Genomic DNA, 17,296 nt, shown 5'->3' with positions numbered 1-17,296 from the left:
TCTGAATGGTAGGTGATGCTATTAAGATTTAGACCACCTGTTATTATTCATTTACTTTCAGAGACTCACCTTGATGATGTTTCCATCTGACAACTCCAACTTTTTTTTTTTTATTATTTTTTATTTCAGAATATTACGGGGGTAAAAAGGTTTTGGTTACATAATTTGCTTTTGTATAGTTTGAGTCAAAGTTATAACTGTGCCCTTAGCCCAGGTAATAACGCGAGTTTTACTTCTTTCTTTCCAAACTCCAATTCTTTGTCTCCCATTCCCACAAGCTCTACCTGGGACTTACATTGTAGTGTAACTATTTGTTGATATATCTTCCTACTTCGCTATAATGTGAGCTCTTCTAGATGGGGGAGTGTATGTATCTCCAGATCCCCAAAATGTTTTATAAGATATTTTCAAAAGAGATAACAAATATTGTCAGATAAATCAATAGCAATTACTTAGCCCCCAAATGTGAAAGTTTCTTTTTCACTGAAATATACAGGGAAATAGAAATTAACTGATTTTAAAGTCTAAGTGACAGGTTACTTGCAGTTCCTTAAGGAGAGCTCTTAGGACATTTTGGTTCCCCATGGCTAGGGTAAGATGACAAACCTGGGGCCATTTTATATGAGAGGATGCTTCTGATCTCTGTTATACTTAGGGTGAGTTCTTGCTCACACAAAGGTCTTTGCTTCTCAGCAATTTGCACAGCTAACTTTCTGTGGCTTCTGAATCCCAAATGGGGTAAAGATGGTTTTTCTAAGCCGTTATATGTACTCTTTCTAACTCTGTCAGTGACAAGAGGGCATGAACTGTAAATACAGGCTGATTTGTACTCATTTTGTGTTTAAGTTTCTGCTGACTCTGCCTCTCTTTTCATGTACCTTAACCAAAATCAGTGTCGATGGTTTCCCTTTGGGTCCTTGTTTAGTCTCCCATGTCACTATCAGTACAACTGACACTGTCATTTTTCTTTCTGCTGAGAATATTTCCAGCCTAGTTCGTCTAAAACTTCTCAATCAAGACACTGAGTTGGAGAAATATTAATAAAACATTTTCCATACAGGAATGTGAAAGGGGCCATGGTAACACAACCACCATTTGGAGTGTTTGTGTTGTGCGTGGCACTGCATTTTATTTTTATTATGTAATCTGTAAGAACCCACATAGGGTAGACACTCTTCTTATTCGGTCCATTTTGCAGATGAGGAAATTGAGATGCTTTTGCTTATGTAGACAGTAAGTTGTGGAGCCAGTTGGCTTCAAAGCCCACCGCGACCCACTGCTTTCCAAGGCTGTCAGATGACGGTGCTTCCTGACGTGTTATCTTTTGTGTTTTATGTTTTTGAGCTACGGTGTCCACTAGAGTGACGTCAGTTATTTACAAAAAGATAATCAGAATAATCTCAAAGAACGGTCAAGTTTGTCCAGTAAAATTGAAGTTAAGAGTTAAATTTTAGGAATTACTAACCTCGGCCTATTTCAGCCTTTTGACATTCATGGAAGGTATTTTCCCAAGCCTCTTATGTGTTGGGTTCTTCTAGATACAGTGAAAGATCCAACCGTGAATGAAGCTTGACCATGTAATTGTGGAGGGAGGAAGTCTATTCACATTATCGCCTATGTCTCTGTATATCTATATAGCATATCTCATATCCTCTGTATCTGTCAAAATTGGGACATTTGGCTGATATGATAGGTTGTGCCTGTGCAGGATGCCAGCCTTCCAGTCTAGTGCATTTCTTCTTTCCACTGTGTCATGGTGCTTTCCCGTGTCCTCTGTCAACTTAGAGCCTAATAGGAAAGTAAAAACATTCATATTAATAAAACTAATACAGGGTAGAGAACACTGGAATTCCAGTTACTCAGCTGAGGCAGGAGGATTGCTTGAGGCTGGGAGTCTGAGACCAGCCTGGGTAACATACCAAGACTCTTGTCTCTAAAAAAAAAAAAAATAAAATAAATAAATTAAAAAAAAATAAATAAATAAAAGCAAAACCAGTAAAAAAACATTCATACTAATACAGTGAATACAGGGTAGAGAGCAATAGAGAACCACAAGTTGGGAATTGAGCAAATAAGGCATTATTGAAGAAACAGATAGCCATTGATCAGCAACATGGTGTGGTGGGCAGCCTGTCAGATGGCCCCTAAAGATCGCCACCTCCTGGTAGTCATGGCCTTGTGGAACCCTGTCCCTTGTGTGGGTCTGGACCTCATGATTTACATGGCTAGAATGTAACAGAGGTGATGGGATGACACTTCCGAGATTAGGTTTCAAAGAGAAGGAGGCTCTGTCTTGTATGCCGTTTCTCTCTCTCTCTCTCCCCCTCCCTCTCTCGGAGGGGAAGCCAGCTACCTCCTTGTGAGCTGCCCTAAGGAGAATCCCATCTGGCAAGAAACTGATTCAGGCTTCCAGCCAACACACAGTGAGATGCTGAGAACCTCAGCCTGAGGAACTGAATCCTGCCAACAACCAGCGAGTGAGGTTGGAAGTGGATCCTCATACAGAGCCTTCAGATGAGACCATAGCCCTGGCCAACAGCGTAACTGCAGTGTTACGTACGACAGACCTCGGGGCAAAGGCACCCAGTGAAGCTGCTCCTGGATTCCTCATCCACAGAAAATGTGACATGATAAATGTGTGCTGTATCTTTTTAAATTTTTAATTATTATGGGTTACATAATAGTTGTTTATAGGGCACATGTGATGTTTTGATACAGACATACAATGTGAATTAATCAAATTGGGGTAGTTGGGGTATCTATCATCTCAGGCATTTAACATTTCTTTGTGTTAGGACCATTCCAGTTCTACTCTTTTTGTTATTTTGAAGTATACCCTAACTTATTATTGATTATAGTCACTTTGTTGTGCTATCAAATATTCATTATATCTAACTAATTATATTTTTGCACCTGTTGCCTATCCCACTTTATCTTCCCCTCCTCACTATCCTTCCCAGCCTCTGGTAACCATCATTCTACTCTCTGTCTCCATGAGATCAATTGTTTTCAATATTTAGCTCCCACATATGAGTGAGATAATGCAAAATTTGTCTTTCTGTACTTGGTTTATTTCACTTAACATAATGTTCTCCAGTCCCATCCATGTTGTTCCAAATGGCGGGGTTTCATTCTTTTTTGTGGCTATATAATATTCCATAGTGTATATGTACCACATTTTCTTTCTCTATTCATCTGTGGGTGGACACTTACGTTGATTCCAAATCTTGGCTATTGTGAAGAGTGCTGCAATAAACATGGGTGTGCAGATATCTTTTTGGTATACTGATTTCCCCTCCTTTGGATATATGCCCAGCAGTTGGATTGCTGGGTCATATGGTAGTTCTATTTTCAGTTTTTTGAGCAACCTCCATACTGTTCTCCATGGTGATTGTGCTAATTTACATTCCCATCAACACTGTGCAAAGATTCCCCTTTCTCCACACCCTCACCAGCATTCATTATTGTCTGTCTTTTGGATGAAAGCCATTTTAACTGGGGTGAGATGATATTTTATTGCAGTTTTGATTTGCATTTCTCTGATGACTAATGATGTTGAGCATTTTTTCTTACATCTGTTGGCCATTTGTATGTCTTCTTTTGAGAAATGTCTATTCAGATCCTTTGCTCGTTTTTTAATCAGATTATTTGATTTTTTTCCCTATCAAGTTGTTGGATCTCCTTATAATTCTAGTTATTAATCCCTTATCAGATGGGTAGTTTTCAGATAGTTTATCCTATCCTGTGGGTTGTCTCTTCCCTTTGTTGATTGTTCCCTTTGCTGTGCAGAAGCTGTTTAGCTTGATGTGATCCCGTTTGTTCAATTTTGTTTTGGTTGCCTGTGGTTTTAGCGTATTACTCAAGAAGTCCTTGCCCAGACCAATGTCCTGAAGCATTTCCCCAAAGTTTTCTTTTAGCAGTTTCATGTCTTAGATTTAAGTCTTTAATCCATTTTGATATGGTGAGAGATAAGGGTCTAGTTTCACTCTTCTGCATATGGATATCCACCATTTATTGAAGAGACTGTCCTTTCCTCACTGTTTTTGGCACCATTGTCGAAGATAAGTTGACTGTAGATGTGTGGATTTATTTCTGGGTTCTCTATGTTGTTCCATTGGTCTATGTGTCTGTTTTTATGCCAATGCCATGCTGTTTTCTGTTACTACAGCTCTATAGTATAATTTGAAGTCGGGTAGTATGATTCCTCCATTTTTGTTCTTTTTGCTCAGGATGCCTTTTGGGTTTTCTGGGTCTTTTGTGGTTCAACATAAATTTTAGGATGCGTTTTTCTGTTTCTGTGAAAAATGTCATTGGTATTTTGATGGAGATTGTGTTGAATCTGTAGATTGCTTTGGGTAGTATGGACATTTTAATAACGTTGATTCTTCCAATCCAGGAGCATGGAATATCTTTCCATTTTTTGGGTCATCTTCAACTTCTTTCATCAATGGTTTATAGTTTTCATTCTAGAGATCCGTAATGCAATATCTTAAAATCAAAAGGAAACAGATTTTTTTCTGTTTGAACATTTTATTTGGAGACACTTTTAATATCTTAGGTTAAATTGACTGAGTTCCAAAATAGGACATTTCATTCTTCATTTTGTAATATCATGGTTTAGAGAAAACGACATTGAATTTCAGCATGCTCATACCTGTGGTGTTCATAAGGAAAAGTGCTATTATGGCCTTAACTTTTATTTATTGAAAGCATGTGTTTAATCCTGAACCTAATTTTAATCTGACACATTCTTAGCTCTGACTCTAATTTCTAACCAATGTATTTACAGATAACATACATTTTTAAATCAATTACACACATTATTTCAATACTTCTTGAATTATCTTTCTCCTACATAATTGCTTATTTTCTCCACATGATAAACATACGCTACAGACAAAAGTTATTTTTATCCCACTTGTTAAAGTCTCAGAGAAGCTTGGTGTCTTGATCAAAGATGCAAAGCCAGTTGCTATGAAAGCCTGAAACAGTACTGTGTTCTTCTACTTCTCAATCTAGTCATGGGCATTTTATAAAATTGTACATGTAAAAATAACATTGCTGTCCATTTTGGACTGGAGTGATGATTATTAACAACACATGGTCATCTATAGGTTGTTTAAAGGGAGTGGTAAACATCTCCCCTTGTTTTAATTCTGGAAAGTTAACATACTTGACAAATAAATGAATAATCTTTTAATGTACAAGAAGGGCCAGTGTTTCCTCTCAACACCTCCTTTGTTCTTGCACCCTCCCACATAAAAACGAAACAGATGCTTCTTGGTTAAATTCAGAGTAACATTTACTTATGTATATTTTTGAAGAAAGTAATTAAAACTGAATTATAGAACTGCAGGGGGTGGGAATTGTGAAGTGTCCCAGACAATGATGGGTGGTTCTGAGGATAAAATCTTACACTAAGTTGACCATTAGCATTTCCTTTAGTTCCATGAATCTCACCATCTTGCCAAAGAAACATAGAAAATTACTGGATTATTTGCTAGTTGATGAATTCCAAAGTCAGAAACCTCTGGATTCGCTGTAAGATTTTCTTTAAGAGCTAGACTCTGCAAACCTAAAGGGAGTAATTCTGTACACAAATTTACTGTCTTTACCTGGGTTTTATGCATTTTGCTACATAGCACAAAAGTGAAAATTTAGTAGTTAATCTCTTTCAATTAATATTTGAAATATAGTAAAAGTTAGTTGGACTATGTTTTCACTACTTTAAAGCATTAAAACAGTTTTTGATATGTTTGCTTTGTATGCTTTAAGGAGTAAGAAGATTTGTCTGAGAATCTTAAACTCCTAGGTTTGTATTGAGAACTAATTTTTTTGGAAATTGAGATAGTGGATTATTATTAGGGTGGAAGTATCATATTCTACTTGGTATAATATTTGTTGGTGAATCTGGGCTCTGTTCCCAGCTCCAAATAGAAATGGTAAATTACTTTGGTTAGATTTCTCATCCATCCTACGCTTTCGTTTCCCACTTGTCTTTAACTTAATTCTTTCTTGGGATTTTGCCAGAGTCAACTAGAAAATGTCTCGTGTACTTTAAGCTTTGAGAGAAGAGACATTGTAAAATGCTTCAGTTATCAAAATAAATATATCTGATTTGTGTTTACCCACTTGGTGATTTTTCTCCTAGAAATCTTTAACACCACTGGTTACTTGCTGGAAATCTGATCAGGGCAAATTCACCTTGTTTCTAGCTAATATGTTTGTAGAACATACAGAATGATTTTGATTAACCTATACCTAAGCCAAGTAATAAGGCACACCTACTCCAAAATGCAGCGTAACATTTCTTAGACAAACAAATGCATAAAGAACACATTCCTGATTTTCGATTATCTATTCTGCTTCTTCCTTGTATAACATAAGTAGTTTGTATTTTAAGGATGAATTTTTAAGGTTTAATCTGTGCTCATCTCAATACCAATATCAATGAATTATCCTGTGATTATAACACTTTAGAGGAATTATAACAGGAAAAGCATCTATCACTTCTGCTAAGTCCATCAGTTTCATGGTTAGGTTTAACCTTTGTCAAATGTTTTAAATAAATTGGCAGATGTGAGCATTTGTTGGTATAAAAGTAGGATATAGCAGGAGTAATTTGCTTATTTTTCTAATACTAAGGAGATTTTCCAAATTCATTCAGTTGGGCTGTGAAAAACAGACCCACAGTTTCTCTCTGACCTTTTCCTGGGCCATATTCACGGGATTTAGTATTTGTGGAGCAAGTGAAAGCTTTCACACTTGACATTTGGCCCACTGAACTTTGTAGTGAGACAAGTGGAAACTTCGAGGTTGAATCCCCGACCCCCTCTGACTGCTGGGTCCCGAACACTATTGCCAGAGATGGCCACACGTCTTTCCACAGCTGGCTTGTGGCAATTTATATCCTTTCTTTTGTCTTTTTTTCACAGCTGTTGTGAACTTGGACAATTCAGTGGTTGACCTGGAGACCCTTCAAGCTCTCTATGAGAACGTGAGTAATAGAAGGCATTTCATGTGTGAGTGTATGATATATACGCGGTACACGTCTGTGCAGGCATGTAGGTGTGTTGCTTTAATGTCCTCTAAGTATATTTGATCTGGGTGCCATGAATTTATGTAAGTAGGGATTTGTTACCATACTTAGGGTTGTGTGGTCACTTTCTAATTTTGCCTATAGATACATTCACTTTTAAATGCCCTAGACTTTAATATGTTATTCCCTAGAAGTGGGAAAGAGAAAAATCAATGGTGAAAAAAAAGAGGGTTGTGGCCCTTTAAATTCCCTGGCAGTCACTTTTTAGTGAGAGACAGGCTACAGTGCAGGGAGGTGCAACAACAATGGCCTCCTTCCTCTTTGCACCTGTGCAATCAGGAGAGGTAATCTGGTATCAGAGTACAGATCCCTGATATTTGGAGGAATAGGGTCCTTTTTCCCACCTTGGCTCCTGCCCGCTCTGTGCAGATTCTGGGGACATGTGCACAGCTGCCTGCCACAGGGCTGGGGTGGGGGATGGGTGGCCACTAATGTGCTAAAAACTGAGAGTGACCAAAAGTTAAGGTCCAAGCCTTCCCCTGGAAGTTGCAAGCATTCAGTAGACCCCAGACAGATTCTGCTAGTACCATTTTTGTCTAGGTGGGGAAACAGATTCCTGCTACTTCCTACTCTCCTATCTTCCCCAAATCCTGGCCTGAGGTTCCTAATTTCTTCATTCATTCTTTATTTTTGTTTACATCATGGAGCACACAGTTATAATAGCTGTTTTAAAGCCCTTGTTTGATAATTTGAACATCTGGGTCATCTTAGGGTTGGCATCTGCTTATTGTATTTTCCTTTGAGATTTGGTCACATATTCCTGTGTTTTGGTACATTGGATAATTTTATATGGTATCTTGGGCAACATAGTACACTGTTCATGTATCTGTATTCAATCATTTATTTTCTATATCAAACTTGACATTTCAATGAATTTATTATTCTCTCTGATAATAGATACACAATCTGGGTTTTGTTGAAAAAAGAAATTTGTTCATTTTTAAAGCATATTTCCCCCAGTATTGCATTTTCCAAATTGGATTCAGTGAAGCACTCTTGTTTTTGTAGTCTGTGTTAAAAGTGTGTTGCTTAATCAAATAAGTTGGGGAAACCATTAACTTAAAATTAAAAATAAAACTGCTCAAAGCCATAGTCTATGCCTAATTAAATGGTAGTCTTCAAGTAGGTGGCATTTTAAAATAAATTATGCCTTCAATTAAATTAATCTAGTGAGTACAATAGTAGTATATGGTTTGCAAAATGCTACTATAGTGCAGTAGAAATAAATCCAGACTTACACAAATGTATTTATTATATAATGCCAAGGAATATGTCTATTATATAGTTATAATTTAACATAGTTACTGTTTTACTTATTACCAAATAATAGAATATATATGCTTTTTTTTTTAAATTTATTTCATCTTATTATGGGGGATACAGAATTTCAGGTTACATACGTTGCCCATGTACCGCCTGTCCCTCCAAGTCAAAGCTCCAGGCGTGATATATGCTTTTGATGTATTTTTTCACTTATACTTCTTACCATAAGAATTACTACATGAAAATGTCCTCTTAGTAGTATAGGATAATTTTAGTAATAGGATATGAACCAACATTATAAGAGGTCAGTATAATTGCTTTAAAGTCCTTAGATATAGGATTTTCTAGGATATACATTTATAGTTTTTAAAATATTCTGTGTTACAGAGAAAAAAAATCAATGTGAAGGGGAATAGAGATTGCCCAGTGTGGTGGGTACAATTTTAAATATTGTTGTTATTTAAAAGATGACATTTGGGCTAGGAATTGCAGGATGTGAAGAAGAGAAACCATATGGAAATCTAGGAGACAGTATTCTGCCTGAAGTGTAAGCATGAACACTTTTGATGTATTCAGGGAATGTCAGGAAGGTCCAAATAGTGTGAGGGGAGGGGGATTTAGTAGGAGGTAATTAGAGATTTACTTGGGGGGACCAACTCCTCTAGGGCCTTGTAGGCCTTTAAAAGATTTTGACTTTTACTCTGAGTAAAATGGGAAGTTAATACAGGTTTTGACTAAAGGATTTATGTTTTGGAAGGAAAGCTCTGACTACCGGAGAATAGACCATGGGAAGGCAAGGTAGAGGGTCAGAGACCTTTAAGAGTAAGAAGAGATAACAGTGGCTTGGACCTCAACAGAAGCAGTGAAGCTGGTGAGAAGGGGCTGGATTCTGGAACTATTTTAAAGAATAAACCAGTAGAATTTGCTAATAGGTTGGGTATGGACTATGAGAGAAAGAGAAATCAAGAGTGGTCCCAAAATTTTTGGCCCAAGCAAAGGAAGGGGGTTGCCATGAACTGGAAGTGGTTTGGAGGATGGGGAAATAAGAATTCTGGTTTGGTCATGTTAGATCTGAGTCGTCTCTTCATTCATACAAATGGATGTGTAGACATAGGGGTCTAGTAGTCTCAAGGCAGAAAGTGAATCGTGAGGCTCTGAGTGTTAAATGATCTATCAGTCTGGGTTCAATCAGGGGACCGTCACCATTAAGGTAATGTAAACAGGGAAGTTTATTAGAATGAATGATTCACCTATGATGGGAGAGTATGAGAATGTGACAATAACTCTAATGGCACCCTAGGGCTGAGTGAGCATACCAAGGAAGGATAAACGTGGAAGGGGACCCCCATCTGTAAAGTTGGGGTGCATATTTCACCAGGGAAGGTGTGGTTGCAGTCTACGGTTTGCTTGGGCCATAGCCTGTTGATAGTCTCTGGGCGAGCAGGAAACAAACTTCTGGGGGCAGGTGAGCTACAGCTGGTGGGCAGGCATGCAGGTGTCAGGATGCTACAGTGGACATGAAGCCCAGAGTGTGCTTGGGCTCCTTGTTGGGAGGGCCCAGGACGCAACCCTCAGGGCATAGGTGATCCATGGCTGGTGCAGGAGCCCAGGGCATTGTGTTTGCATTGGGAGAGAAGTAGTCACCGGGCCTAGATCAGGATTGTGAGGTTGCCAGAGGGCTCTGCACTCGGGGTGTGCTGCTGGGGCTGGGGCAGAGCACCGCCAGATGTCCTCACACACCTGCACCGCTGACCAGCTGTGCAGCAGGAAGGAGAAAAGGGAAACAATTGCCCTTCCTCCTGCCTTGCCCCTCCAGTGCCTCCTACTGGCGAAACTTAACATTGTAACATCTTTGAAGGAGGAAGTGCTAAGAGCCTGGTCCATTATGTAACAGTAGGTCCTGGGAGGTACATTGGGAGGTGAGAGGTAGTAACAGGCACTGGGAGGGAAGGTTGAGGTTGTGGGGGGGCGTGGTCTTTGTCTGGCATGTAAGTACGTGTACTTTGTGACTTCGTGTGGCGTGAGTCCTAACTCACAAGAAAGTGTCTCTAGAAACAAAAAGTGATGTGTGCACATGTGCTTGACTTGGCTTGAGTTCTCCTTGGAAACCTTTCAAACTTTATTAGGTTGGTATAACTGTAATTATTAATTTCAGCTCTGAAACAGGGTTTGGAAAGTATCTAACTAATCTTCATTTTGACTGAATAGTTTAATGATATTAGTAGTATTTGAGGGGACGTGTAAATTTTATCTAAGGGGAAAAAAACTAATGTTTAAACTCAATTTTTTTGTTGTTGTTAAATATATGAAGAATAAGCACACTTAGCGTTCCACTGCTTAACCTTGAGGACAAAAAAATATTGCTAACCTGAATCCTTTTCCATAAATACAACACGCTTGCTTTTTGCCAGATGCTTAAATGTCATTGGACTGTTTTAAAGTAGTTCTATTTGATCTCTGTGAAACAGATGGAAGTATTTGTTATACAAACCTTATTTAGAATGTAATCTTTTTTTCCTCCTCTGATTGCATATGGTTGGCAGTGAGCTTTCTCTTCTAGATGTGAATGAATTTTGGGCAGTCTCCAAATCTAAACACACCCTAATTTCAAAAACCACAGTCCTGAGGGCCCAATTCCTGTTTACTAAGGAATTAAAACCTAGTGAAACCACATAGTTACTAAATACAGTACATCCTAGTGAGTTTTCAAAAACAAAAATCTTTATAGTTTATTTAGGGTTATTGACTGTCATTAAGTTCAGAGAGTGAAGTCTTTTCATAAGCAGTGTGTAATATTTACAGTTGGTTACGTATATCAATTGCTTCCGATTCTTAAAATATACTCCTTATATGGGATAGTGAGTTTGTGGAGTGGGTAGGAAGTGGCAGATTGTGGTATTGAGAATCAGAGTAGTTAAGGTAGATTCCTTATTTATGTTGATATGACTAACATCAAGTCAAAAAGGGATGTGTTAAAATGTCTATGTATAACTATCAGTTGAATCTTTTTTTTTTTGATGAAAATGGTTCAATTTTGCTTTCTTTTCATACTCAAGAAGCAAACAAATATATATAATCTTAAATATTTAAACCAAACCCTGGAAGTGAATCCTATTAGAAGTTCCACTGAAGGGGGAAAAAAAAGTGAAAAAAGATAGGAAGGGGAAAAAAATTCCACACCCCTTTGTAATTAAACAGCTCTAATCCAATTAGAAGGAAGAAAAAAAAAAGCAGATAGGGTAGAAAGAATTAGAGGTCTAAATTTACACTTCTCAGGATTGAATTTCACAGGCGTGCTTTATAGTTTTAGTAATCTTTACTTAGAGTAGTAGTTGACATACCATAAACTTTAATCTGGAGGGAGGATATAGGGCATGTCACATGATACAGCGTCCTCAAAAGTGTATACCGTATTACATTAATGAAAATGAATTGGATTAACCATCTGTGTTCCTGTAACTTCCTAGAGGAATTTAATTGATTCACGTTTTATGCAACATTTAATCATCAGTTCCTTCAAACAAAAATGACAGGAGTATTGACTTTCTCTGCATAGCTGTTTTAAAACCATATTCTCATATTTCATTGTTTTATTGAGTTGGTTCATGAAAATCCCTGCAAGTGTACTCATTTTCAACCATAAATGTGCTTAAGGTGTATTTCAGAATTAGAAAAGAAAAGCTTTAGATCTTGAATCACTTACAGATTGACTCTACGGACTTAATACAAACCAGAAATTATAATTCTTTCTTGTTCATCTAGGATGTGATATTGCCTGCCAAATCATAAAATTATTGACTGATTTTTTGATAGTTATGCTTCTTTTGAATAAACTGCCTGTATTGCATAAATTCCTGGAAAATGAAGGTTAAAATGATTAAGATTGTTGCGTTGGAAATATGTAGAAATAAGTGACATGGGATTGTTCATAAATGTTTTGCTTCTTATTTTAATATGAGATTTTAATTTGATTGGTTGATATCCAAAAGGCTGACTTACTGTTGAGCAGTGAGCATTTTTATGTAGGTTTTTTTTTCCCCCCTTAGTAACGTACCTCCTTGGCACGTAGTAAGTACTAAAGAAATGTTCACCAAATGAATGCAAATAATTATTTATGGCAATTAGAACACTAGCCTTGACAAGTTCTCTGACATAGAATTTCTTTTAGAATATCAGGGTTTTGATCATGATTTTAATGATGGCATTGTTTTTTAGAAGAAAGTAATTTTGTAATCAATGTTCCACAAAGTTAATTTGATGATCAGTTTTTACTTTCATTAATAATGCATTTGAAAACTCTTGCTTTCTTTGTCATTGAGACAGAAAGCAGAGTCTCTAATGGTGTGTTATAGAATCAGTAACCCCAAGTAAGATGAATTTGTTGAACTGACTGGATTGATGCCCCACACAATTTACCACCAGCACTTTAACCCATTTGCACATCAAGATTAGTGTCTTTCTTATACCTCAATGAAGGAGAATTGCAGAGATTATAGCACTCTTCCTGTCCCTGACCTTTTCCTTCTCCCCACCCACACATCTTGTTCTAAACTAATAGGCTCAATGTAGAAATTAAACCCTTGAAATTTGCTGTGTCACTTCACATTGCGACATTTGCTTGTTAGGTTACCAATTACCACTTTACCCTTTCTTTTGAGGGGCAGTGAGCTGCCTAGAGGAAGATGAGTCATCCTGGATGGATATCCATCAGATTAGGCCATTGGTTCTCCATTCTCCCCACCCAAAGCTTCCTTTTTCTAACAAATAGGTATAATGTCTCCTTCACTATCCTGAAAAGAAATTTATGGATAACACAATCTATCTACATACATAACTTCAATCATCTAATGTCTGCATATAATATAAAGTAGAAATAACATTATAACATGTATAATATAATATGATGCATTTAATTACATGAATGTTTGGGTATGATTGAACTGGAAGATGTAATGAAGTAGGCAGATATTTGTCCCTGTATTTATAATCACCTTGAATACTGTATCTAAAAATAACTTTATCACCACTAACAAGATTTTCCAAAATGGCGAATCAGTTGATAAAGTTTTGAAGTATGGTTTTTCTTAGCTATCCCAGGATGGCTCCATTCCTGGAAAGCTCTGTGTATATTATAATATAGAATATTTAAGTAAATATTAAAGATAATATATATAAAATAATAGTATATATTAACACCCTGAAAAATACTATATGTATACATGCTTTCTTTTCCAACTTATTTTTATACGTAGTAAACTTCTCAGAAATATGCTGGGCACTTATTATCCTCCTCTGCAAGGAAAATGTCATTTTGTTGGGCAGCTGAAAATATAAAATTTTAATTATATAAGAATTCAAATGCTAACATTCTATGAATACTAGTTTCACACAAAAAATACTATAAGGCATTTTAAGTCTCGCCCCCTAAAAAAAAAGGGAAAGTTGGTCATAAATGGTGTGGTGTTTTGGGGAGGAGAAATACGGCATCCATCTGTATAGCGAGGAGCACAAATTGCTGGAATGGAAAGAACAAAAGAAGATTGCTTTATTATACCCACGCCAGATTCACGTTTCTACTAACCTTTGTAAATCACAGGCCTGTCTTCAGTATGTACTGACCTGGAATGAAGAGATAGTTGAGAGTTTCTACTATTTAAAAAGAGGGAGGGGAGAAGGAAAAAACACCGCTATTATTGTTGTCCTCAAATTCTTTACAAAGGTAGCTGGAAAATAAATCCTTAATAAATAAAAAGGATATTTTTGGAATACTTTTCTGTTGGTTTAATCCTAGCTTTGATTCCTGCTGCTATATTTTCTCATGTTTGGGTTCTAAATGTAAACCTTGTTCAATAATGGAAATACTTGTTTGCTTCCCCCTTTTATGACAACCTCTTGTAGTCCCTCAGGAGGTCTTCCCTCAGATGAACATGAATTGCACATCCTTGTGTGTGATGTTGAATTGTTTATAAATTCCCTGTCTGCCTCTACCAGCCATTGTTTTTACATAAAGTCTATTCTTCTGTGATCTGTGTCTTGTTTCTCTGTTTGAAAGCATTAACAAACCTCTTAGCTTGGTAGAGTACAGAAAGTATTTCTCGCACATTCGCTCTTTAATAACTATTCAGCTCTTCTGGGAGGACGGTCTCTTCTGACACACACATAGTAAACATTTCCCAGTAATTTTCCATGATGGCAGACAAGCATTAGGAAAACGGTCCACTTGGCTAGCAACCGCAGTAAATTTTGCCAACCCGATGCCATAAATGTTCACTAGACTGTCTTTAAATTCCTTTATTTTGCTGATGTTACAGGAATGTCCTTAGGACTAGGAAGATTGTAGTTTATGTGGAAGACTTTCAGGTTTAGCCTGCGTGGTCATATAAGGTAGAGGTTTTTTATTGGTGGCAAATGGGATTATCGTTGTGTTTGCTAAAAACCTTGGTTATTATAGAAGCTGGGTCCTAACTTGAAATTATGCATAAACAGTAGAAACGTTTGATGGTTTTGACGTATTACATTTGATAGGGTCATCAACCTTCCCTCCTTTTTGCCCATGATTGCAACAACTGAAATTTAACTGGGCAATAAATTTATTAAAGGAATAAATAATCAAGTCTCTTAATAAGGATGGAGAACTCCTATCATGTTTTCCTTCACTGAACTTATTTAGGACCTTGAGTGATTCCAGATGGTATCACATGTGTATTTGGCTCCGAATTTCTTGTTTTCTCACGTTTGCCAACATACAGCTAAGTGTTCAAGACTTTCGGATCCCTTCGAGCCATTTAGCCATTGGACATACAACTTCAGGTTGCTGAGGTATATGTGGCCACCATTTTGCAAATTCTCCTCAGCCCTTGGCATTTGAGGATATTAAATTTGTTTAATGTACCTGGAGAAGAAAGATCGGTGAGTAGTGAGAGTCTGTGGACCATAAAAAGTATATCTCTTAAAAAGCTAGATTTCAAATTTAGAGGAGGTCAACAAATAACATAGAGACCACCCATAAACTCTTGAATGTGTAATGTGTAAAAGTATATTTTAAGTGGTCCTTTAGTAATCCAGAAGTATTTTCCCATAAAAGTGCTGGGGAGTCCCCAGTCTAACACACAAAAGGCTATTTCATCCGTAATGTAATTAAGTATAGATTTTTTTTACATATTCAAATAAAAGGAGAGAACCTAACCATCAGATCTAACACGTTCTCCCCTCAAGAAATATTTAGAGTAAATCTACTATGTGCCAAGTACTAGTCTAGGTGCTGGTGTTACAAAAATGAGTGTTATAGTCCCCTCTTTGAAGAGCTTTGGATAAAATGTGGATGATGAATACAAAACCAGATAATTACAGCCTAATGTGATAAGAGCTAGGAATAGTGTTCTGTGGAAGGAGCAGGATAGTTACTGAGAGACAACAGTGACTTTTGTCCTGGGGGAGCTGGGCGGGTGTTCATGTTGAGGCAGTGTTTGGGGTTGTTCTTAAATGCTGGACAGTCATATGCCAGAGAGAAGAGATAAAGGGCGTTCCCAGGAGAAGAGCCAGGGTGATCAATGGCATAGATGTGGAAAACTAATGTGTGATGGGAGAGGAATTCTGCGTGGGTGGAAAGTAGCTCCCAGGGGATTTGGAGTTGGGGCCAGGGGCAGGGTTGACACCTGCAGGGATGGATGTGGCCGGATTGCTCTGGCCGCATATATATTATGCGTATATAGTACACCTTATATATTATGTAAGGTGTCTTTAAACATGAAACAACGTTATGTATTGATCAGTCCATGAAGATGTTGTGACTCCAGTGGCTCATGGGAACCTTGTATTTTCCCTGGGAGTAATGGTTCAGTATTTGCTAAATCAGTGTCCGGTCTATGAATAAGGAGAATTGACTGAGTGTGTATATACACATACGTGTGTTGGGGGTGTATGTGTGAGAGAGAGAGAGAGAGAGAGGGCCAGAGATGACCTGAGGTGGCCTTATCTAGGCTTCAGAGAGCAAAATAAAAAGAACAGAAGAGATAGCATCGTGCACACATCGTCGTGAGGAAGAAGAAAGGAGGTTTGGGGGCATAGGTAGGTAAAGTGATGGTTCTCTCTACTTGCCATAAAACACACTGTCAGCCTAGGGTGAAGCTTGCTTTCTGTATGAAATGAGCAGAAATGGTCCAGTAGAGTACAGAATATAAAGGGCCATGCAATTAGTAATTCATATGTGTTGAATAGTTTGGGAAATGACTCCATAGTGCTGCCAGAAAGTTGCTTTGTTCTGAAGACGTAGAGGAATGTTATTCTTCTCTTGTATCTCTAATTACTACTTTGATTTACCTTGGCCATCTTTTTTCTGTTATAGCCGCCTTTTGAATTTTTGTTGTTTGTTTTTTAAGATCCAAGGAGATTTACTGGACCCATGGAGTGGGTTTCCAGTCATTGCAACCCTCGGTTGAGTCCACTCAATAGCTAGGATGAGTCTATGTCAAAGTATTATAAGTTCAAAAAACAAAATTAAACCAACAAACATAATTACTAGATTGTAGAAAGCTAATTTTTTTTTGTTTTTTTTCCTGATGAGGTTTTGGGTACACAATGAGGTTGGGCTTGGAGATAGCAGACTAACCAACTACTCTGGTAGAAGCTCTCATTTCTCTTAAAGGAATAGAGAAATTAAAGGGATTAGAAACCTTTTTGTGTTATACTTTGGTGTGGACCTGTGTGTCTTAAAACAGCCCTTGCCTTATTGGTATTCGTAGCTTTAATATTCTTTTAGAATATTACCCTGGTCTCTCGTTTGCCAGATGGGTGGCTATTGCCCTTTTAAAAAGTTCACCATGTAATATGGCTTCAAAGTGGTCCTCTGATAGTATCTATGAGGCTGACTCTTCTAGGTAAGTGATAAGTAAATGAGGTGGTATTTTCTCCCTTAAAATTCTTGGGCAGGGCCCC

The 17,296-nt window shown here is 37.5% G+C and overlaps 1 protein-coding gene across 1 annotated transcript in view; it reads left to right on the top strand.

The window, feature by feature from the left end:
* The window catches only part of FMN2 (formin 2), a 237,273-nt gene that overhangs the window by 124,700 nt on the left and 95,277 nt on the right, over positions 1-17,296 (top strand). Inside the window, 1 exon segment of the mRNA XM_069484677.1 lies at positions 6,936-6,997. Coding sequence (XP_069340778.1) covers positions 6,936-6,997 — 62 coding nt within the window.

The sequence above is a fragment of the Eulemur rufifrons genome, chromosome 11 (genome assembly GCF_041146395.1).
Source record: "Eulemur rufifrons isolate Redbay chromosome 11, OSU_ERuf_1, whole genome shotgun sequence".
Lineage (NCBI taxonomy): Eukaryota > Metazoa > Chordata > Mammalia > Primates > Lemuridae > Eulemur > Eulemur rufifrons.
Note: the sequence above shows the minus strand (reverse complement) of the source record. Positions and strands in the feature narration are given on the sequence as shown.